Raw genomic sequence first — 23928 nt, forward strand, 5'->3', positions numbered from 1 at the left:
TAGCCACTCCTGGTGTTCACGCTGCTCCTCAGGATTCCGAACTGTAACAATGAAATCAGTTGCTAGGCTTGTTCGTTTATATACGAAAGCTAGTGACGTCACTCTCCACGTCGTAAGCTGCCGTCGCCATGGCAGCTTGCGCATCAGTAACCTTTACCAGGAAACGGACGCGGGGGTGCGCTACGTGTTTCGCATTGTTATCAGAAGCACATCAATTATGTAATTCGGATGCTTGCTTTACGCTTGCTTGTTGAAACTAATGCTGTTCTATATGTGGTATTCGCGATTCTAAAGAATGTGCGCACTCTTCACTTTGCTGAGGTCTTGAAGCCTGCTTCACCACGACCACGGGTCGGCCCGGTATCGCACTACCTCTGGGATCGGCCCACATTTTGCCCACGGACATCGACACGAGTAATGTCGACCAGCGAGAGGCTAACAACTTCGCTGTAAAATTTACGCAGAAACTCCTCTGCGAATTGTCTGAGTATAAGCAGTGTGCCACTTGCTCACCTCCACGCAGCCAGGTGTCATTATCAAAGTTATGAAACTTGATCCGACCAACACAAACGATAAGGCTGCGACGACAGGGACTGCTGTAGACGGCGGCGCAAGGTGAATTGACGCAAGGCGGTGACGCAAGCAAGTACTACAGAGGGCGGCGTCAAATGCGCTGGTAACATTCAGATAATTATAAGTCATTATCGCTCTTTAGCGCCTTATCCCTGGGCGTGTGTTTGCGTTTGGGCTTGGCGCCAAGTGGCAGCGGCCTCGCGTGTTGTCGAGTGTGGTGCAGCTGGGAGAGTAGTTTCTTGTTCATGCCATTCCTCTAATTTTAGGCGTTGCATATTTGAAGCTATTTGTTTTAACTCTGTAAGCTGAGTGCGTCTGTCCACTGAAGAGGAGGTCCCGGAATATTTGCGCGGGATAGAGCGTGGACCTTTTCGTTTCCTTCGATGTTACAGTGGCTAGGTACCCATTGAATAGTGATGTGGTGTGCCAGGTTATTCGTCGTATATCGATGCCGGGTTTCGCGGATGGAGTTGGGCCGGTTTCTCGTGAGGAACGCTTGGCATGCTGCTTGATTGTCTGTGCGAATGAGGATGCTGTTGTGTGTGTGCTGTGGTGCTGTGACTGCTTCAGTTACTGCCACTATTTCAGCTGTTGCTTTGCTAGGGAGGCCTGTGTACATGCCTTGGGTATACACATTGGTCGCGCGTTCTATATCGCCGTGCGGTGTGTTGTGGGGTTCGTACCCGAGGATGCGTCTGTGTAGTACAGTTGTGTCCGGAGGGTTAAGTTGGGCGTGTTTTGCGCGCGCTTGTCTTCTTCCTTGGTCTGTTAGCGGGTCCATGTTGTGGGGGATTGGCAGCGTGTGAATGTTGTGAAGTGCTTGCCACGGTAGAGGTGGGAGCTTCATTTGAGGCATGTTGTATTTAGAATGTCTAAGATCTTTAAGCAGCGCTTGACCTTGGTGTGATCGTTTCAATCTATTTATTTGGGATTCTGTGTGGGCGTCCGATGGTCTGCTAAGATTTGGAAGTATGTCGGTTTGGCTTGCTTATAGATTTGGCGCGTACCTTGGAAGTCCTAAAGTGATTTTGGCGAGTTGTCTGTACAGGTTATCCAGCTTCATGCGCTGCATTTTTGTGAGGTGAAGGTATGGCAGCAGGTATAGAATGGTGAGTACTGCAAATGTTGCGACTATTCTGCATAGATTGCGCTCGCAAATTCCTTCGTTTCTCCGTGTGATGCGGTATAGCAGTCGTTTGAGTTGAAGTTCTTGTGTAGTTTTTTTGCATCCAAGTGTCGGCCTTGCCATCATCCTGGTTGTGGAATCCGAGAATGCGAATTGATGTGCATCTTGGAATTGGTTCATTTACAATTCGGAGATGGATGAGGCTGCAGAGTGGTTTGCTAAGTGACCTCTTTGGTTCGTAACTACGATATATCCTGATTTTTCTGGTGAGATGGAAAGAGCAATTTCTTTGAGATGGGAGTGTATGACGTTTATCACTTGTTGTAGTGTGCTTTCGATGTCACCTGGAGACCCTGCATGTGCCCATAGTGTAATGTCGTCTGCGTAGATGCTGTACCCTAGGTCGGGTACATTTTGCCGCTGTGCGTTGACACTGTCCAAGGCCATGGATAAGAGAATCGGAAATAATATCGATCCCCGAGGTACTCTCCGCGTGAGATAACGCTTCTGATATTCCTCTCCATTTACCTTGACACTGATTGTGCGATCGTGAAGAAAGTTGTGTATGTATTCTGTCATGCGCGGTCCTGGTTTAAGTCTTTGGAGGCCTTGTACAGCAATACGGGTGGGTGACATTGTCGAAGGCACTCTTGACATCAAGTCCTACCACTGCTCTGATTTGGCTAGTACATTCTGTGGCATATACATCTTGGTATATCATATACATAGCGTCTTGTGTGTTTATATGAGGGCGGAAGCCTATGACTCTCAGGTCTAATGTTTGGTGTCGTTCCTGGGGCCAGTGAAGGCATGATACAACCATTTTTTCCATGGCTTTGCCTGCGCATGAGGTCAGTGATACAGGTCAGAAATCTTTTGGGTTGTTGGGTGATTTGCCAGATTTAGGGATTGGTACAACAGAGGCGTGTTTCCAGCTTGGTGGAATCTCGCCTGTTTCCCAAACTGTGTTTATATATTCGAGAAGTCTTTTCTGTTGTTTCGCCGGCAGATTGGCCAGCATCTTGTTAGTGATGCCGTCTGTTCTTGGGGTTGTGTTGCGTTTGGTGTTAACTGATGTAGGAAGCTCTCGCATTGTGAACGGTGCATCTGCCTCGTGTGGTAGGCTGCTTTGTTGGGTTTGTAAGTGTGGTGTTTTTGGCTGTGAGGTGGCCGTCGAAAAAAAAGAAAAACGTCTGCAAGCTGTTTGGCCAGCTCTTCATCTGTTATGTTGTGAGCGAGTTGGATTTCGGTAAGATGATTTTTTTGCAGGAGTTGCCCCAGAAGCCTGCGAAAAGTGTCCCAGGATTTTTCGTGTGTAGTGATTCACCTGCCTGTTCTTATGTGTGTAGCCAATTGGAGGCGGCAAGGCTATCGGCATATGTTTTAGCTTCTTTTGCGAGTTCCTGTATACGTTTTTGTAGTTGCTTGTTCTGTTTATTTCTTTTCCACTGTTTCGCTAATTTGTGTAGCTTGTCCAAGAGGGTCAGAAGATGACCATATACTTTGGGGAGCTCTTCTGTCCGTTGTATGGCGGCGGTACGTTTCGTTTAGGTTGAGGTTACATTGTGTGTCCACTCATCCCACATTGATGATGTAAGGTTTTCAAGAGTAGCTCTGGATTTTGTCCAGTCCGTCAGAGCATCAGGGCCAATTGGGCATCCTTTGTTGCTTGTGCGTTTGCGTTTCTTTTTTTGGTATTGTGATGCTTGTAGTGATGATTCAGTGGTCACTACTGAGTGTTTCCTGTTTGTTTTCCCATTTCGGTTCGTGTTATTCATGTCCAGGTGAGGTCTGACTTGGTGTCAAGTTCTACCGAGTTTCCTGTGTGCTTGTGTTGGGTGATGCTTTAGAGTGGCTGAAGTATTATTCTTCGAAGAGAAGTAGATGTTTTGCATTGGGTTTGTTAAAGGTGTAGCCCCATTCTATGTGTTTGCTATTGAAATCTCCCAACCAGATGGTATCACGTTTGCTGTAATTGTTGAGGTGTTGGTGCCATTGTGAACTATACCTCAGTGCTTTTGAAGAGCGATAGGTGGTTATTACATCTAGGTCGTACGTTCTGTAAAAGCAGCTGCGCGTGTGTACAGTTTCTAATGTGGCCGTGTTAATGGAGTCTGGAAATTTGGGTCGTAGTGTGTTTGTTCGCTATAAGTGTGGTTGTCATAGCAGGAGTGTGAGTCGACGGTGTTGTTTCCTTGCCAAGAGAGCATTTTCTTAGTTTTTGTGTAATGCTTGGGTTTCAGTAGGCGGTGTATCCTGGAAAGGTTATTGGGCCTGCTGTTTCCTGCAAGGTGATAACATCTGGCTTGTGTGGTGCTGTGAGAATGAATTAAGCGAAGTTGTTCTTTTTACAAAGAATGCCTCTACAGCTGGTCAGATTGTTATCAGGGGTGATGCGTGACTTGAGGTTGAGTTTAATGTATTGGGGGGTGTCGCTATTTTAAGGCTGGCCATATTCGTGTGTAGATTCACTGTCAGTGTTGTGTGTGGCCTTCTTGCTGGGGCCTTTGGTTGGTGTAGTGTCTGTTCGCTTGCAAAGACGTCATTGTTGTGTTTCGAGTGCATGTATAAATTGCTGCATGCTTTCTACCGTACGTCTGAGTACTAATGTTCTCTACTAGCATATTCATTTGTGAAGTTAGTTCAGCATAAGGTCGCTCAGTGCACAAGGTCAATTGTTCTATGCTCACTGTGAGTTGGTTTGTGATGAGTTCATGTGCCTGGTCACGGTCGCATTCCCATTTCTCTATGTCGTCGATTCTGTACAAGATGTCAGTAATGTAGCTGGGAATATGGCTGTCGTGTGGTGTCAAAGTGGCTGACTGACTTACCTGCATGGGTTGTGGCCTTGATGGTTGGTTGGTCGGGCGGTCCTCACTTCTGTCTTTGGATGGTCTTTCTTGCATGGCTATTTGGTGCAGTTGTCGAGTGGACGTCGGCCCTTTCTTGAATGTCTGTAATGGTCCCGCAGTTTTCGGTGTTTGAGGCCGTATGATGTCCCCTCGCATGGGCTTGAGCTTTATGGTCCGGGCTGTCAAGGCATAAGTTTTGTCACATTGTTTTGTTCTTTCTGCTTGTTTTGGAATGTTACCCTGTGTCTGCAGATCCACCTTGATGGATTTTTTATTTGTTTTATTTCTTCGAGCCCTGCGAAGCGGTTGTGAGTGGTTATGTGGGGAAAATTATTTTTGGTATTGTGCGGAGGCTGTTATCCCTTCGCCTGCAATTGATTTCGCTTGGGCTTTGGTCTAGAAGATTCTGGATTATCTCTCCTGTAGGCAGCTGTTTGGGTGGCCTTGTCAGCGGCTTGTTTTTTTGGGCAGGTGGGGACTCGGGAGCTGTGCGTGCTTTCGCAATTTATGCATTTCATGTTGCAGTCGTGGGGTGCTTATTTAGGGTTATATCCCGGGGTGAATTGGGTGTTGCATCCCTCACATGCAATGCAGTCTTGTGTTGTGGGACAGACACCCGTTCAGTGTCCTATGATGTGGCATAATGTGCACTGTACTGCATTGGGCCTGTAGGGAGCCACCGTTGTGACTGCCCGTCCCACTAGTGCGACGCACGGGTGCTTTGGGCCTTTTACTGTGATCAGGACGCATTCACTCTTGACGAAGCATCGTCTTCTGAGAAGTTCGGCACCCCTGACGGTGACGCTAATTTTGTCGTCTGAAATCTCTCTTGGTAGTCCTTGAGCTACTCCACGAGCGCTACCTGGCTCGCTGGCTTTGTAAGCTGTGGCTTGGTGTTCGGTGACGTTGTGAATGACTGTGTGCAAAGCAAGAATTTTCATCGATGTTGATTCTCGCTTTGTGGAAGCGATTATGAAGTTCTGGGTGTGCCTGATATGGATGTCGAGGTCCTGGGCTTCTGATGAAGTCACTACGGTGGCCGTGACTACATCGTTTGTGAGGTGGAATGCCAATGCAATAGCTAGGCTGATATGGTTTCCGAGATGGAAGACAATGTCCTGCGATTCTTGTGTGCATCTGATCAAAGTGACCAGTGTGAATGGAGTTGCAGATTCTTCGGTGTCGCCTGCAGGCTCGTCTGTGTTCATGCTGTGCACTGACTGGCCAGGCCTACCGAGCTGTGGCATCGTTTGACCTAGCTGCTTTTTCAAACGCAGTGATCAGAGATGTGGCAACGTTGGTTAGAGTATGGTGCAAATCACCGAAGTACTCACTAAGGTGATGCTTTGGATGGTGCGGTGCCTGCTCGAGCGTTTTCAGTGGGGTCTCTTGGTTTGGTCCAATTAACTTCTGATCAAAATGCACAAAGCTGGAGAGCCGGAGCCGCCGGGGTCTCGAGGCCAGCCGTGCCGCTTGTGGTACCTCGGGGACGCCTGGCTGGGGGCAGCGGTTCAGCCGAAGTACATGCCGTGGAGCAGCGGTCAGGCGCGTCTGACCTCAACAAGCATGTGTGGTGTTCTCCCAGCTGAAGGAGCATAGGTATGGCTGCGGCTATGGCATGCAATTCCGCTGTGCATGAGTCCATGGGAGGAAGAACGGCTGTGTGCATGACATGCGAATGTTGATCTGTGACAGCTATGGCCGTATGTGTCCCAGACATGCTGGCATCTGTGTAAAGCTAAGATCGGTGTAGATTGCGGGCAGTGTAGCAGATGTAGTATGCAGTGCGTTGGGTGCGTTGGGTGCGTCGGGCTGAATTTAGTAGTGGATGCATGTGCCGAGGCAGTGGCAATACGTGAAGTTGTGAGCGAGTAGGTACTGGGGAGTGTAGCTTCGCATAGAGGGGGGGCACGTGGAACAAAGTGGCTATAGTAGGAGGATGGCATTTGAAGTGCGCGGGCATCAATATCACTGCTTGTGCCAGTGTGCGGGGCCGAAAAGCATGTGTGCGCGTGATTGCTGCACGGGTCCCGCGAGATCGGTTCGAGCGATGGGGTTGACAAGCGGAGCAGAGCAGGAGGGCAAGGGAGCTCTCGCCGGACACTGCACATCGAGCAGTGGGCCACCTCCCAACAACCCTGGTCCTGCCTCGCTGAACCGGGCTTCGCCCCAGCTTACAGCACTGTCCTCCGAGGCTACCTGGCAGGTCCTGCCATGGCTGGGTTTCGCCCCAGCTCCTCACGCTTCAGAGGCAGGCTGTGTTCCGGCATTCATCGCCATGCTGCCCTGTCGAGACCAAGCTGCGCCCCGGCTCCTGTGTTGCCGAGACAGGCGGCACTACGGCGTTCATCGCGGTTCCTCACCCGCCGAGGCCAGGCTGCGCCCCAGCTCCCGTCACTGTCGTAGCGACTTGCAGCAGAGCTATGCCCCAGCGAACGCTACTCAACCTCTGTAACTCAAATCGGCTACCACTGGAACTGTGAGTGGTGCAGAACTGAACGGAGATTAGCGACAATAGTGTGGCTCCCCTGTTTTATCTACTATCTGTATTTAGTTTGTGTCTAGTCCCATGTCTGCTGTCTGTGTATAAATTCGTTCCTGTCTGTCTTGGGTGATTGCTTAGTACATCTAGCTGACCTGCGGCAACACGTTTGTCCACAGTGGTCTAGTTGCGTCAGAATGTGCCGTCCCTGTCGTTTGAGAAGAAGGCAGATTTCCTGACGGCGTCTGTGGATAGCCACAAGTTCACCAACCGTGTTGCAACAGCCCATTTAGAGCAGGCACAGGTTGCTGGCATTAAGGGGAAGTCCCATAGTGAACTTGGTGGGTGCCTTTACATATCAAGGTGTCCAACTTGGTTTTCTGCTACTGTGCAAGTCGAGTATACGGGAGATGGTAGCGGAGGCGGGATATTAATAGGGCGTCGCAGAGTCTGAAAATATCTGTTTTTTTCAACCCATGTGAGGAATTGGAAATATGACGGAGCATGCCGAGAACTTGCTCGCCCTCTTTTAGGAGGTGATTGACAGTGGTAGAGCCACTACCATCTTGCTGGATGTGGAGTCCCACGAAGCAAATAGTTTTAGGCTGTGGTATAGGGAGGCCGTTACGTTCGAGTTTTATAGTGTGGCAGTTGCCATCGCTGGTTATTGACTGGTAGCAGTTCTGATTTGGTGGAGGAACATCAGAAGCCGATGTGGGTAGCAGCATGATGTATGCTCTTTAGAGCATGTTGCAGGGTGTCTTGTATGCGTCCTGCCGAGCCAAGATTCACCCATAGGGCGATATCATCGTTGCATATAGTGTAGTGTAAGTCTAGGACGGTGACAAGTGCTCGATGTATATGGCACATGGCGAAGTTGAACAGAGTGGGCGACAGTACAGAGCCCTGTGGAATGACACGTTGGGGATAGCCGTAGTTTGATGATGTGACACCGCCTAAGCTGAGACAGTATGTGCGGCTGCAAAGAAAGCAATCGATGTAGTTAAATAGCTTGGCTGAACAGTTTGTTGCTTGGAGCTCCTCTAGCATGCTGTCATGACGGACGTTATCAAAAGAATTTACGAGGTCGACTGCAACAATTGCTTTCAGTTGAGCGGTGCTGGGGATGGCGAATATTGCTTCCTGAGATCAGGGGTACATGTGAGCAAGGGGAAGAAAATCCGTCATCAAGATGGGGTTGTTTGCGAGGAGGAGGATTGGACTCGTCCATGTTTTCTGTTGCTGGCAGTAAGGTTACAGGGGCTGGGTCGATAGTAAGTGTACAGGATGCATTCGGGGGATAAGGTACAATAGTTTTTATCAGGGCTTGGTAATAATATTGTGCATTTTGTTTGGCTAGGGTACGGAGAGAGGTAGCTGGGAGAGGGTAGGGAGGGGTGGTTGGCTTACCGGCGAGTTCGTGAAGGCTGGGAGCGGAGTTGTGGCTGCTGGGTTCCGCTTGTTTCATCGTTTTGGGCGGTGCGGTCGACTCCTGAAGGGGCTGTTGAGAATGCGGAGTTGATGTTGTCAGAGGAGTGAACGGTAGATAGGTTTTCACGTAGGCTGAGCCGTTTGAGGTAGGCGGCCTTGCAGGCAGCAAGATCAGCCTTTTGACCTACCTCGCACCCAGGGTCATCGGCAGCGTGAACTTTGCCACAATTTCGACAGCCAGGCTTGCACCCGTGCAGTATTTCAGGATCTGGGATGTCAGTGTGACAAATTTTGCAGCGGGGTAAATCACGGCATGGACAAACCAATCCCAGTGACCAATGACCAGATGTGTGACAGAACTGCACCTTGGGGGTGTGAGGTGCGCATCGCTGCGCCCCGTTCTTGTAGTATGGGCCATGGGATCCGCGAAATGCAATGAGGGCTGTGCTGGTCTTGCCCATCATGCAAGCAGACAAGATGTCCCAGGTGTGAGCGTTGAGGTGTTTGAGGAGGTCCGTCGATGAAGTGTGGGGTTCAACTTGATGTATGACACTTTTGCAGGAGTGATGGGGAGGCAGTTCGTATATCTTAATATGGAAGAATTGGTTAGAAATGTTCACTGATTCGATGACAGACAGCTGGGGAGGGTGTTTAAGTCCGTGACACGGAGGTTGGCAAGGTTCTTTGAGACGTGAATTATAGTAGAAACTGATAGGATTTCAGTGTCCGTGAGGCGGGCTGCACGACTCACGGCAAAGTGGAGCACAACGGGCCATAGTGTGGATGGTTGCAGACCGGAAGAGGGACGCAAAATTAGAAAAGTCTCCGTTGGCTTACACCTTGGTCGTCGAGGAGCCGCCGTAGACCAGCCTTCGTTGTCTGTCACGTAGCGTGGAGGCATGAACAGGCAGGAAGCCAGCGACTGCACCTTGGTGCGCTCCGTCGTCGTCAGCGGCTCGGGGCGGTGGTAGATTTAGCGGTCCGTAGCGGTGCAAACGGAGGGGATTTGTGCGTTTTCCGTGGTGACTAGCACACACAGCGCCCGGCGCCTCGGCAGGCCCGGGCACCGGGCCGACGCTTGCAGAAGAACCCAACAATCCTCAAGCGCATTTTAAAGCTGCTAGCCATGGCCGCAGCTGGGGATGCTTCTAGGGCCACCTGCCGCAATCAACAAAGCTAGCTCGGCCGTGAACCGGCGCGAGCGGCCACTCTTAACGTTTAATACTCTACGAAGACATTCGATGACGATACCGCGGGTATGGACCGCTGGTCCATGCGTATTGTTTGACGGTTTGACGAGCTGCCAGCTGGTTTCACGTGTGTGATATCGGTAGTGCCCTCTGCAAGCGATTCTCCAAGTTTTCGTTACTGGGTCGTGTCGAGAGCGCGAGGTGGCGCCACATGCATACTTTTCAGCCCGCAAAAGAAAGTTGATAAAAATTCTTCTGGCATCTAGTCACTCCGGGCTGTTTCACTTCTTATCGCGTTGCCGGCGTCTGTTTGGACGTTTTGTGGTACAGCCGACGTGAAAAAAAAGGAGCATTCACACCGTTCCTTGTGATCACTTCCTCAATAAAAAAGAAACCGTAAGTAACACGAAGTTTGAAATTTGTTTGGCGCCAAAATGAAAGCCCGGAATGACGGCCGCAAGTTCGGTAAGCAATACGTTTATTTTGCAGCAAGCTCTTTCCGCTAAAAAAGCTGTACCACTGTGTGTTCAGATCCTGATTTGTTCGCCGGAGTGGAGGTCAATCTACCGGCTGCATTGCAGCGGGCCTCGCTTCTCAGCACACGCCGATGTGTGAAGAAGGAGTTTCAGGTAAACGCCAACGTGCTCTTTGGATCCGATTAATTTTAATAACAAGTCTATTGCATTTCAGGCGGGTTGGCTGTTGCGGGCGATTACGTGCATCGATTTGACCACACTTTCGGGAGACGATACTTACAGCAACGTGTACCGGCTTTGCTCGAAGGCTGCTCACCCCCTGAGGGAAGACATTCTAAAGGTTCTCGATGTACCCAAGGAAGGTATAACTACATCTACAACGCTGTTTCTTTTTCTTTTTGCATGTGTAGCAGTTTCACGCAGGAACGCTCGTTTAAGACAGCACTCTACCAGCTTGGCGCTTATAGCACGGTCAACCCATTCAAGTGAACACCGAAATCATAATTAAGGGGAACGTTAGAGCAACAGTTCATTTTTTTTTCTATTCTTTCTTTTTAGGGGAAGGGGGGAGGACCCTTATGTGACGCTTAAGTCAGGCCCTTATGAATATATAGTCTATAGGATTTAATGTCGCATTTTGGCCGTAGCCGACGTCAGAGTACTTTAACGTAAACTGTATTGTACATAGTTTCATGACATACATGTACCTTTAATCAACAGAGATCAAACAAGAGATATTTTAGGCTGTAGCCAACATTCCGAAAAGTTAACTTATCAAAATGTTAGCTACAGCCTGAGACATCTCTCCTTTGAACACTGTTAATAACTTCAAGTGTTCATCTTCCTGTGGATGTCTTTCTTTGGTTGCATGCAACTGTGCTTTATGGTAATGCACATGGACGTTGATATGTGCAACACCTGTCAGTCTACTTGTTGTAACATGTCGAACCACTTAGCTCAGAACGATGTTTCTGTGATTGTGCTAAACCAATTGAATATTATTGCTACATTGGTTTCAAGTAGGAACTGCTAGGGAACTTTAAGTGCAGAGGAAAGTTGTGCCTTAATTTATTTATTTATTTCGGCTTATACCTACAATCGCTGAGGAAGCTGCGATTTGCACACCAGCCGTCTTGTACCTAGTCGCACATGCAGGACACTTTCAATCGTGATCTAGTCTGACTGGGATCGAATTTCGAGATTGTGATTGACTCTTTTTGCACAAGCTTTAGCAGGGAGCCAATTGTGCTCGAGGCATTCAATCCTGGTTGGGCTATATTATGATCTTAAGGGTCCCTGTTACACCAATATTAAAAGATATCGAGCTGATGAGCTTAATCTTTGTATACCTTATCTGCACAGATGTCACGACTGGAGCCGTTTGTGTCTACCCTGCAAGAGTAGCCGATTGTGTGAAAGCATTCCAGACCATCCGACCACCCAAGAAGATTCCAATAGCTGCCGTGGCCACAGGGTTTCCCACTGGTCAGTATGCCCTGCCATCTAGACTGCAGGAAATAGAGTACGCCGTCGAGTCTGGCGCCAGTGAAATTGATATTGTCATCAACCGGACAGCTGCATTGACAGGAGACTGGGAAAGTAAGTGGAAACTGTTTGTTGTTAGTCATGTACCATAGTTGGGCTGTCCATCCTGGATCAAGAAAAGCTGTCTAGCTACTTTAACCACGCCCAGAAGAATGCCATCTGAGTGTGAATTTTTTCACTCTATCAGGCGTAACAAATGAAGCTGAGTATGAAAGCTGTCTTTAAAGCACAGTTGACAAAATTAACCTGTGAATTGTCAAGAAACCCAAATATGAATTAGCATGTGACATCACACGTTTTATGAAAGCGGAAATGAGAATGTAAAGTTCATTTGGTTTTTCGAAATTTGCTTTTGTCGCGTTGTCTTTCCCTGGCTATTAAACAGCACACAGCGCAGATTGCGATGTCTGGGTTTAATGTGTTGGCCAAGGCATCTAGTGCCAAGCATTTTGTTAAAGGAACGGATGACAGTATTAAGTCATGAACACCCTTTTGATGCCTGAAAAAATGCCCATCCAATGTTTCAATGCATGGAAGAAAGTGGCACACTTTAGACCTTTGAGTGTTCATGGCAGGACTGGATAGTTCCTTGAATGCGTCATTTCGAATTGAATGTCATTGACTCTCTAATGTATTTATTTACTTGTCACAGGAGGTGATGGTATCGACTCTGTCATTGGGTTAACATGCAGAAAGGCACATCATGGCGGGAGTTGACCTACCGTGTCAATTCAATGTCTATGGCTTTCTAGTACTGCTGAGCAGGAGGATTTGGATACATTTCCGGCCATGTAAATTTACTATGTGTACATTTAGGTGCATGTTAAAGGACCTCGCATGGCCAAAATAATGCAGCTTGGCTTGGTTCTGCTTATTGCCTAAGACACCACAATGAATATTTATACAATTACATTTTTGGTTGCTAAAACAGTGGGCACACAAGGGAAGCCTTAGCTCAGAGCCAGTGTTTCAACAAGGGCTGGACAACAGCTGCTTTCCTTGGCAGTGTATATACAGGGCCTGCAAAGAGAAACCACATATTAGTATTTTTGATTAAAGAAAGGCTACGCTAGCTCCACAATTGCTTCTTGCACAGGGGGTTTATGTCCTTCGGCAGGAGTAATTTGTGTAAACAAGTATACTGAACAAATGCAAAATAACAAAAGTTTGTTAATTCACCTTTTTATTTTGTGATAGTACTATACTTTTGTATTAGAAGTTTGAAAAGGATCATATTTAAATGCAACCCTGTTTTGTTTAACACTCACACACCGCTTATTTGTCGAGATATTCATAATCAAATTTGACGAGTATGCTAATTTTGCAAGAAATATGCATAAATAAAGGAAATTGTGAAGGTACATGTGCTGCCCTCTTGTGTCAGTGCAAGACACCATATGTCATAGGTGTACTTGCTTCAAACAAGTTTGTTAAAGCAAGTTTCTGAAGCAAACAGAATCGGCAACAGCAAAGTTGCTGAAAAATAAATTATGGTTTAAAAGGCATGTATTGCTTATCAGTATTTGATGTTCCAAGTTTGTTGCTGCTTGTGTGTTGTCTGAAGGTAATATTCATTAATAAGCTGTGTATGTATGCTACAAAAGGTGTGTATTCATGGTAAACATTAAATAAAGTACTCTCTATTCTGCCTTCCCACCCGTTGTGACACATCTACATGATTTCGATAATACTTAAGTTGGCATGTTCCCAAGTATGCTAGTACAAGAGTCTGCATAAAAGTTTGAACATGATTTTACGCATGTTAATTTCTACGTTGTAATTTCGAACTATTTCTTTCTTTTTTGCAGCTGTTTACAATGAAGTCCGTGCCATGAAGAAAGCATGTGGTGAGGCCCACCTCAAAACTATCCTTGCCACTGGTGAGCTGGGATCGCTCCGAAATGTTTACGCTGCCAGCATGGTCTGCATGATGGCTGGTAAGTCCTTAGTACACTCTCCTGTACTCTTTGACCAGATTTGCCTTACAGTGGGCTGTGGCAGTTTCATCGTTCTCCAGTCTAACCCATCGCATGCCTAACCGACCATCCATGCAATAGTCCACACAGCACTTGATTTTACCGACTGCAGATGCAAGCTGCAGCACCACTGTGTGGCCTCCAGAAGCAATCATGGTTAACGGGTGCACTAATGACATGCCTCACTATCACTTTTTTGTACATAACCTGCTCTACTGACATTGCATACATCTGCATACAATAACGCAGTGGGTACACAGTATGCAATGTATGCATGCAACGCTTCCACGGTTACTACTGGCCATGACTCAGCAGATGGTGTCCAGTAGAAAAAAAAGCTGCTGATGGTATGGAAGGCGATTTCATTGACTGTAAAGATGTCAGGGTAAACTATCATTCTAATGGACCACACTTGAAAGCAGGTGTCAGTCATATGCAGCAGTGCAAATCAAAATAGCCAGGAAGAGTTTACTCCATTTTGCAAGTCGCAGTGCTGTGGAAGCTGCTGGGCTCACTAGCCAATAGGAAGATCGAATGCGTCTCAAGATGCGTTCATCCTCGCTGTGTCGTCTGCTCAGCGGCTTGCTGAATTCGTGGTATATGACATGCATGCGGGAAGGTCCTAACATGTCACAACTGTAGCATATGTACCAAGCAAAAGCGCATCTCCGTGATCCAGCCATTAATTGGGAAAGATGTGCCCGGAACTGTATTCTGCTCAGTAAGGATATTGCCTGTGATTGCCTCGTACCTTGGCAGTGCTGCAGATGAGTTATAAGATGGTATGTAGCTGTGAGCTTTGAGGTGCTTCTGACGCAAGTTTCAGGCATGAGAAGTGTTTGCGCTCAACCAGAGCAGTGCCAATGTGGGCACAGCACTGAGGGAAAGCTGTACAGGCACATAGCACTTAGGGGCATTAGGCATCTCAAATGGGCCAACCTATCGTATGCATAGCACTTATAGTTCGTCAGCAGATTTGCTAGAAGTATTGTACTGAGTTATGTAGTTGCTGCAATGCATTACTGCTGTGCTATAACACAACAGTAGTTCGTTGCAGCAACTGCTTAACTTCCTGAAAATGGCATAAAATGATGCGTTCAGAAATATTCTCAAAGAGGCGGGAAACAACAGACATTAAATGCCTGTGTATAACAAAGCATGCATCTGACCATGCAGGAGGCACGAGACACAAACGTTGACTTTATTACAGTGTAGAGACAGCAGTGCAATGTCAAATGCTGCTGATCATCGTCAGATAGTTGTGAAACAATTACAGATGGAAGTATATGCAAGATAAACAAGCTCCACAAGCACATGTGCACACTGATGGCTAACACAGAACTTGAGGTGTAATTTATACTTCCGACAATCTGCCAGGTGGTGACTCCCGCCATTCAGTTTTGCAGTGAATAGTGTACTATAATATACCCTACCTTGGAGTGCTAACTTGAAAAGTCCATCAGGGGAGGTTAACAAACCGTGTCAAGCATCCTTCACATAGTGAGCATTTCCGTGGCATGGCAGTAGAGTCCCCTAGGTAACGTCACCCATGAGAGCGTGCCATTCAAATTGCTTGGGCCTAATGCCTACATGTAGACATGCTTTCCCAGGTGCAAAAATCTATGTTACGGGAAAACGGAATCAATACTGTGGGCTCATTCCTTCAGGAAGAGTAGGCATGCATGTAAGCAGCTGCGGAACAGATTGACCTCAAAACCCAACCTCACCAAGCATCTCACCTCACTCAACCTCAATATAACGCATGAAGTTGAGGTCAACAGTGCCAATTTCTGCCAACTGGAACCTCTTCTAAACATCACTTCACTTTGGGAGGTTGAGGTCGACCTGATAAGGATGTCCCCCTCTGGCCACTACACTATTGCACCGCTTTGACACTGGGTAATTCGTGGGTGGTTGGGTGCACCCCACTGAGTGAGGGTAGTTGCATGTGCATGTGTATGTTTCAGAGGCCACAGAAAGCTTCAGTGTAATGGACAAATACGACATGTGCATCACATAAAAATAGTTGTTAGAACGAAAATAGTGTAACGCTATGAGAGTGTTGCTGTCACAGTAAGTGAGTTCATGTCTAGAGAGCTTGCTGAAGTCTGTTGCTGTTGTCCTTTTCCATTTACGTTGGTGCTATATTTTCTGGCACAGAGATGTTGACCACTGCCCCTTGCAAGGCCTCGGTCTGAACGCCCCAGCTACTGGGGTAAACTTTTGAAAGCATTTGGCCAGCTTTAATTGAAAGCATTGTGTTGTATTTGCATAAAGTGTCTAGGGAATTGTGCTTTTGTGTGAAAGGTACCTAAATGGCCAGAGCAGATACCATTCCAATGACTAGTTGGATGAGCATGGCAATAATTTGAGCCAGGAGTCGCAAGAGCTTGTGACGTTCCATAGGTAGAGTAAGTTCTTACATGTGGCCATGGCGATCATCAGCTGGTCAAGTGCTAATCAAGTTGACTTGTGGGAGAAAAGAGGGTGCAAGAGAACTTGGCAACAAACACTAGCCTTTAATTGCCATTCTCCTCTATTTTGAACCCGCATTCTACATATAGTATGTCACAACCTTTTGGCTGTACAGTGCAAGGAATGTAGGTGTGAACGCAATGTTGAGTGCAAAGAGTAGTGATAGAAATAAATGCCCCCCAACATGGTGGCGTAGTGGCAATGGCGTTGTGCTACTAAATTCGAGCCTGGTGATTGCCACTTTTTGGTACTAAATATAATCAGTCATTTTGCCAGCTGCCACGTTTCAGCCGCAGTAACTGTATCTGCTGTCAGCAGGCATTGCATGCTGGCCTGGGCTGCTGTCTTGAGCCCAGCAGCCATTGCTCCATAGCTCTGGCTGCTATGTGAGCCACATGTGTTCAGGTTAACTTTGACAGTGGCAATGCATCCAGTGTGAATGGTTGGAATAACGAGTCACGTGTAGCCGTCAGGTTGATTACAAGTGTGCCCGTGCGCAGGGAGAATGAAACATGTATGTTTAAGCAGTTCACTCATTTCTGGTCTTGGTTCACTGAGTTCTGAGCTAGGTTCCATAGATCACCTTGATTTGACTAGACTATGATTAGTAACAGTGTTTAAGAACACAGAAACACTTCGTTATTGGAAACTTGGGTGAATGGTGATGCAAAGAGCAGAAGTTCAGTGCGTGGGACTACATTTGCAGTGTTTACCTGTGGCTCAGATACAGTAATCCATATGAGTTTCTTTACTGTCTGTTCAGGAGCCGATTTTATAAAGACTTCAACAGGAAAAGAAGGAGTCAATGCCATTCTGCCTGTTGGAATCACCATGGCAAGAGCAATATGGGATTACTACACTGACACCAAAATCAAGGTCTGTAACACCAAGAAAGTCTACAGCCTGTTTTTTTCCCCTTTCCTATACACAAAAGCAGTGGAAGATAAAAGGTGATTTGCTTACTAATTGAGGTAAATTTATTTTGAGCATTTTGAGCACATGGAACTCCGTTGCTAACTCTAGGTGAAATACCAAGGAATGTTTTGTACTGCAAATTGTAGACCATGAAATGCGCTAACTGCTGCTTGCTGGTGACTTTAGTTGAGCAAGAAATGTGCAGCCTTCAGTCATGATTTTCTTCGAGGGTAGGTCATCGTTTGGGCACGGGAGACAGCAAAAGATCTTAAGGTATGTAATCTGTTGCTCTAGCTTGTCATAAAGTAATGGTGACCCAAATTCTTGTACTGCTTCATTTGCTTTAGTAAATATAGTTGCCAACTCTGTAATCACAGTACGAAGCCTCAGTTCTTCACATACAAAAAAGGCATGGCTGAAACTCTCGTAGGTGGCATTATCGTAGTGCAAAGCATTGTATAGTGGTTCCTTATTTGTGTCCTTGCGAACTAAACATTCTTGCTTCTGTTCCATTAGACTAGGGTAGCGCCTCCTATCCCTGGCTGTTCTGGCGCATAACGTAGAAGCAACACTCACTTTCTTTGGTTGAGGCATGTTTGCAATCCGTGTGAAAGTAGAAGCAGCTGTGGAAAGTGGCATGCAGCACCCTGCGTACAATCATTGCATCAATGACCGTGTGCCTCCATACCAATTACCTACATAGTAGCTGCACCCCTAGCGCATGAAGTGGGTGGAGCTTCAGACTTCTTTTTGGGTGATGTAGCTTTCATGCCCAGAGAACTCAGGACCCCCAAATTATTATATGGTCATGTGATTCACCTTAAATGGACTCTTACTACATAGGAAATGCAGATTGGCTAGTTTCAAACTCCGAAGTCAGCTTATCACATCACACTCTTCACAAAATCAAGAAATTAAGTTTTGGTTAACATTTCAAAATTTAACTACTCTATATATCCACATGATTTTTCATCATTGTACACATTATTAGGTTTATATCAAAATCGTAGCATTATTTTGCTGGATTTGTAAGTGAAAGATTAATTCTTTAATGTGAACTGAAAAATGTATGATGACCTTGTGTGACCTTGCTAAGCGCTCCTCATATAATGCTTTGCATTAAAAATAATGAATTGTGCCATCTTTTTGTACAACTAACTCAAAGTGCATGAGAAATCAAGCTTAGCATCAGATGTGTTGGACAGGATTTTGTGACAGGTGGAAAGAGTTCGCGGGTGGGGGTTATGTGATATCAACGTCGTGCGGGTTGGTCAGCTCCTGCATCCGTGTGGGTTGGTTGCAGGGGCCACTGTTGTGATCTTGCAGAAAACTAAACGATGGGATAACAGGCACACAAAGGAGGCAGGCTCACCAGAAGACCATGTTTATACCGAATTGAGTGCTGAAAAGCACAAGTAAAAGAGGAAACATTTACCGATGCAGCTTGCACCTAGGTTTTGCTAACATGGCCCGTGTGTGACTTGCAGTCAGTGCATCACACTGACTGACACATGCATTAGGGGATTTTGGAAGAAGCAGGGGAGTTGACCCCTGCTTCTGATTTTTATCATGTGTAGAGAGGCCCTTGTCAGCACACCCTGAGCCATAAAGCCACGCTGCACTTGGGGCCTGTTTTGAACCAGTTGCATTAAAAAAGGATATCAGTATTGATGTTTTTGTACGTTTTAGTGATTGAGGCAGCATACATTCGTTATGGCGTAGAGAGATATTTAATGAGGGAAACAAAATCGAGATGCAAAATTGTTTCCCAGCACTCTAATGTGTGCCGTCTGTCTTTGATTGCTACTGATTACAGTTTGTATTAGAGCTTCTGTTTTTCATATTCTCACCTTCTTTAATGCATTGGCGACATGTTTGTGCAACTTATTTGCCTTTTATAGGTTGGTTTCAAGCCGGCAGGTGGAATCAGAACTGCAAAAGATGCACTGCTGTGGCAGTTTCTCATGAAGGAGGAGCTGGGAGACGATTGGCTCTTCCCGGACTTGTTCCGCATTGGTGCAAGTGGACTGCTGGGTGATATAGAACGCCAGCTATTCCACTATGCAACAAAGCGTTATGCTTCACTCAGTGAAATGCCCGCATGTTAAGTTTTGCTTAGAAGACCTACATTGGCGGCGTTTGCTTTAGAGTTTTCCTCGCATGTGTAGTATGCAAAAACTTATATGTGCCTTGCATTCCTACTTGTTCATAGGATATGGGGCGGCGTTCCCATAGTGGAAAAGTTATATAGTGTAGTTTTCTGTGTACCATTGATGTCAAAAGATTGTGGGACACGGGTTGCCATGAGAAAGCTGAATTACAGTTAAGTATTCGCTCGCAGCCAGAAAATCAGCAGAAAATGGGAATTCCAGGCTTGGGAAACATTAATTTCCTTTAATTGTTTAGTTACTCGTCCCATAAGTTTTTGACACTAACTGTATAAAATGTGGAGCATTCTCAGTATTGCATTCATGCAGTTTTCTACTAGCTGTTATGTTGCATAAATGTGCATTATTTGTTTTAAGTTTCATTTCATAGTGAATTCCCTAAAACTGCCGACTCAAATCAAGTATGGTCTACACTGACTTTGCTTGGTCTACATGAAAATTGGTGCTACTAATATATTTAGCTAACGAGCCTGCACTTGTTCAAATACCTCAATAAAATATTTTCGTCAATATTTCAATATAATACGTCAATACGTCAATAAAATATTTTAGTTTTGTGATGAACACTGTCACTGTTTTCTTGATTAGGCATCCTTGCGAGGTTCATGCATGCTTGTCTGCAAACTGTTGCATTTCTTTGTAAAGGCTCAGACCTCGATCTTCAGTTTATCATGGTGACAGTGACATTTTTGCAAGTTTTCATTAACGCCTTAGATTAAAGTTTGTTTTTTGTTGTTGTCTTTAAGCTGTGTGATTCATTCAAGAGAAAAGTTTGTCAATAAGCGTTTTGCTCCCAGTGTTGTCTCACTGATTACTGAATTCTCTTGCTGAGCAAAGAGCCGCAAATGAATTTCAGAGATGGTGGCCATGTTCTAATGGGTGTACAATGTTAACATGCTCACGTACATTAATATAGGTGCATGTTAAAGAGACACTAAACGTGAATATTAAGTGAAGGTTTACTGGTATGTTGCACTCTTGGAATATCAAGGTCCGTCTTGACAATGCTGTAAACTGAGCAAGTTTGGATGAATTTATGGCAGATAGGCAGCACAATAAATCAAGCCATGGTGGAGCACAGGCAGCGCTTGTGGTCCAGTTCTGTCTTGTGTCCGTGTATTAAATTCTTGAACTGCTTTTCCATTAAAAGCACTATTTTGACTTTTATCATGACTTGCAGCTTTGGGAGCTAGAATACATGGTAAATTGGGATACAGGGGATGATGCCACATTGAACTTCGCCTGCACTAGCAGCTCAAGACATCTCAAGTTTTGACACTGTGTACTCAAGACCAGTTAAATGCTTATTAATAAACAAGGACTACATTGCAGGCGCACAGAACCAGGTTAAACACACCGAGTCTTGAGAACTGTGTGTTCAGATGTGGCCTAAGCATGCGAAAATGTTTGGAAATTCGTGACATTGCACTTGTGTACTGGTGCTGCAGTGTGGTTGAGAAATTCGAAGAGCTTAAGTTTAATACTGGTGGTTTGTGCAAGTAGTGCATGATAAACAGACAAAAAAAAATTTCACTTGTCATGCGTAGTGCTAAATTTCTAACCCTCTTTTACAGACGCAAACACTGCACCGTTTAGTAGTGCTGGCAGTACATGCTCAATGCATTTCTACAGCAGTCATCTCTGCTGCAGTGTGTGGTGTCAGCTAAATTTAGACAGAACCAGTTAAAAATTGTGAGATTATTAAAATAGAAATAGCAGCTATGCTTGGTGACCTGCGTGTGTAAAGGCCTTCAATCGCACTATCAAAAAACTATAAGTTATTAAAGCATGATGTCTGAATTCATTGAGCATGTGCTGGCCACCCTATGTAATGGTCTACGATATGCCTCAACAATAAAGCACATGAAAATTAGTGTTATATGTGTTACTCTCTCCTCTTGTGCTTTTTTATTGGTGCTACCTACATCAAAACTTTTGCATTTCTTGTCTTGGTTAGCAAACAACCTTTATGAGCCAATTGACTGAAAAGAAACACTTGAAGGAGTACTTCATCAGTCTAAACTGTCCTGATGTTCTCTATTAACCCTTCATAGAGCCTCATCTGGTCAGAATTGAGAGCACTTTGTTATGGCATCTCTAATCGCTCTGTGCAGCATCGGCAAGTTGGGCATGTGGACCAGGGCCCATATAGCAACATTTCTCTTATGTAGTTGACTGTCACCTGTACTTGGAAATGGCCGCACTGTTCACTGGAAGCAACACATCCTAAGTGTCCTTTCCAGTAAAGGAAGCAGGTGCCTGCCACATGACCGTGTACTGCCCAAACAATCAGTGACTAGTCACTCAAATCTTTATTTGACATTGTGGAAAAACATCTCGGGAGCTCAGACCAAGTGACGAAAAAAAAGTCGGAAACCTGTGTAACACACAGCCTTAAGCTGCAGGAACAGCTCCATAGGAGCTCCATTTTCGGTACCACACACTAAACGGTTCTCGCAGCGACGTCTCTTCGCATTGTTTTCACAAGAACGATCTGAACTGTCCACCCGGTATCGACTGCGAGCTGCGGCTTGTGCTGTGACTTGTCCTGCTCCCTGCACAGCACTCTGCTGAGCCCGATGTTGCTTGGTTGCAGCCGCATGTGTAGCTCTGTGATTCGCTTGTTCAGCAGCGGTTTGTACCTTGCGAGTAGGCACCATAATGTGTACCGAAGAGTATACACTGGTCTTGTCTCCAAATACTGGTACGAACACACAACAGAGGATTGGCCAAGAAGCAGGCAGCTTCAAGTATATTCAGACTATGTGGTGTACATGTCGCATTTGACCAGTGTCACGGTATGTTGCTGTTGCTGATGATGATAACGATGGTTTATTGGCATCCCTTTCAAAACGGAGTGGTGACAAATAGCCACCTAGCCTGCTTGAGTTAGCCAGGTCCAGCTACATGCAGCATGCAACTGCTGTATGCAACTGCTACATGCGTGGACACCTGGTGGAATATAACAGAACTCTAATGCATAGCTTGTATGTATTGATGCTACGTGGCACACATGCCACATTGCATGTCATATGACAGGAGACTTTGCTAATGATGACAATTTAATGGCATTCCCTTTGAAATGGGACAGTGACAGTCACCTAGCCTGCTTCAATTAGGTATGCCATACATGTTTTTCATTAGATCAATGTTTATAGATCTCCACAGTATTTCTCTTTCTCGAGACTTGTCTGTCTACCTTGTACTGTGACCTATGCCACCTGGTGTAGTAATATGCAACTGTAATGAAAAAGGCGTATGTATAGACGCTATGTAGAGCGCATTCCGCATCGCAAGACAAGTGGCCCAATACGATGCTAATGATGATGATGATTTGGTGGCATCTCTGAAACGCGGCGGCGACATAGTCACTAATCAGGTTGATTTGACAAGTGGCTCGATATCACGGTAGAAGCTCGATACGATGCTAATCATGATGATGATGATGAGGACGATTTAATGGCATCCCCTTTGAAACGCGGTGGTGACATGGTCACCTAGCCAGCTTAGATTTCATCAGATACATAACACGTATTTTTTCCGGCTTTCTCGTATACCTCACCTTAAACTTCTTTTTCTTCAAACCTTCTTTAACTGCGTTGTGCCGCTACCTGTGCATCTGCTACATGGCGTTCTACCTCGTGTAATATTATGCAACTGCAGTGCAAAATATGCACGTATCGACGCTATGCGGTGCGCATGACACATCGCGTGTCTCCTCGTGCGCTGGGGCGCGTTAACTCTTGCGTCGGTTAAATGTTAAGCATCTGCCCACGTGCGATGCGTACCGGAACGGATACGGTGAGACAAAGGATCATGGATGAACTCGAGAATAGTACAGTAAAGAACACGACAATCAAACCAGAAGAACAAGATGAACGAACATAACGACCAAGGGAAGCACTTTCAACTAGTAAAAGACCGCGGCTAGCGGATAACAGTTCGAGCCTTCCAGAAGGCAGCTTACTAAAAAAAAAAGAAAGAAAATAATAATAAATGCTTAACGCAGTGCACACAAGAACAAAGAAAAGTTCGATCGTCTTCCGAGACGCCTCACCTTTGGAACAACACCAAAGCGCCAGGCACTTAATTGTCCACGACGCGCACACAATTTGATGTTGATTCCTTCAAAGGCAAGTGGCCCTTTGAAATACGGCACTCACCCACGACTATTGGGTTGGCTAGGGTTCGCCGTGGAAACGCTCGACGTACCATCGCATTGTAGCACTGGAACAAGGGAACAGAACGTACCGTACAAGATGGACGTATAGTGGAATACAACAGCACTGTGCATTGTTTTAAACAAGTGTAAACATTGTGAGACTGGAAAAGAACATTTTGCCATGCCTGAATTGAGGCAACAAATTCGTAGGCTGCCTAAGATCCAATCATTCTTACACGATGACTGGACATTATTCAGCCGGAGTTGTCTGTGTTTACCGATGCCTCTGCGTATTAACAGCGACTCTTTTTACGACATTTAATCGTAACCCTAGTAGCACAGTATGTTACTGTAACGTTGCAACAACATTGCCAATGTTGTATTATGTTGCGCTAACATTCTTCAACATTAGATAATGTTGCTGCAATGTTACCAAGCAACATGCTGATAACGTTGCTCTAAAGTGGTCTTTTTCAGCACCGCATCACTGTGTAGCAAGGAGTAATGGTCAGTTGCTCATTCTTGCGACCTTAAACTGCCGTAACCGTTGTGGTATG

General features: G+C 45.9%; 1 protein-coding gene across 1 annotated transcript; it reads left to right on the top strand.

The window, feature by feature from the left end:
• Window positions 1-9891: 9891 nt before the first annotated feature.
• On the top strand, window positions 9892-19773 carry LOC139050496 (deoxyribose-phosphate aldolase-like). The gene is made up of 7 exons (XM_070526944.1): window positions 9892-10119; window positions 10186-10283; window positions 10345-10492; window positions 11493-11729; window positions 13484-13612; window positions 16890-17002; window positions 18943-19773. The coding sequence occupies exons 1-7, from the start codon at window positions 10089-10091 to the stop codon at window positions 19147-19149; spliced, it is 963 nt and encodes a 320-aa protein (XP_070383045.1). The 5' UTR covers window positions 9892-10088; the 3' UTR covers window positions 19150-19773.
• Window positions 19774-23928: the final 4155 nt, after the last annotated feature.

The sequence above is a fragment of the Dermacentor albipictus genome, chromosome 10, assembly GCF_038994185.2.
Source record: "Dermacentor albipictus isolate Rhodes 1998 colony chromosome 10, USDA_Dalb.pri_finalv2, whole genome shotgun sequence".
In the NCBI taxonomy this organism is placed as follows: Eukaryota; Metazoa; Arthropoda; class Arachnida; order Ixodida; family Ixodidae; genus Dermacentor; species Dermacentor albipictus.

Bases quoted from the DNA above. Each gene is read 5' to 3' on its own strand.
- LOC139050496 (XM_070526944.1), top strand. From the start codon at position 10,089: ATGAAAGCCCGGAATGACGGCCGCAAGTTCG. The intron at 10,120-10,185 runs GTAAGCAATACG...CTGTGTGTTCAG, and splicing joins GAATGACGGCCGCAAGTTCG to ATCCTGATTTGTTCGCCGGA. The intron at 10,493-11,492 runs GTATAACTACAT...TTATCTGCACAG, and splicing joins TCTCGATGTACCCAAGGAAG to ATGTCACGACTGGAGCCGTT.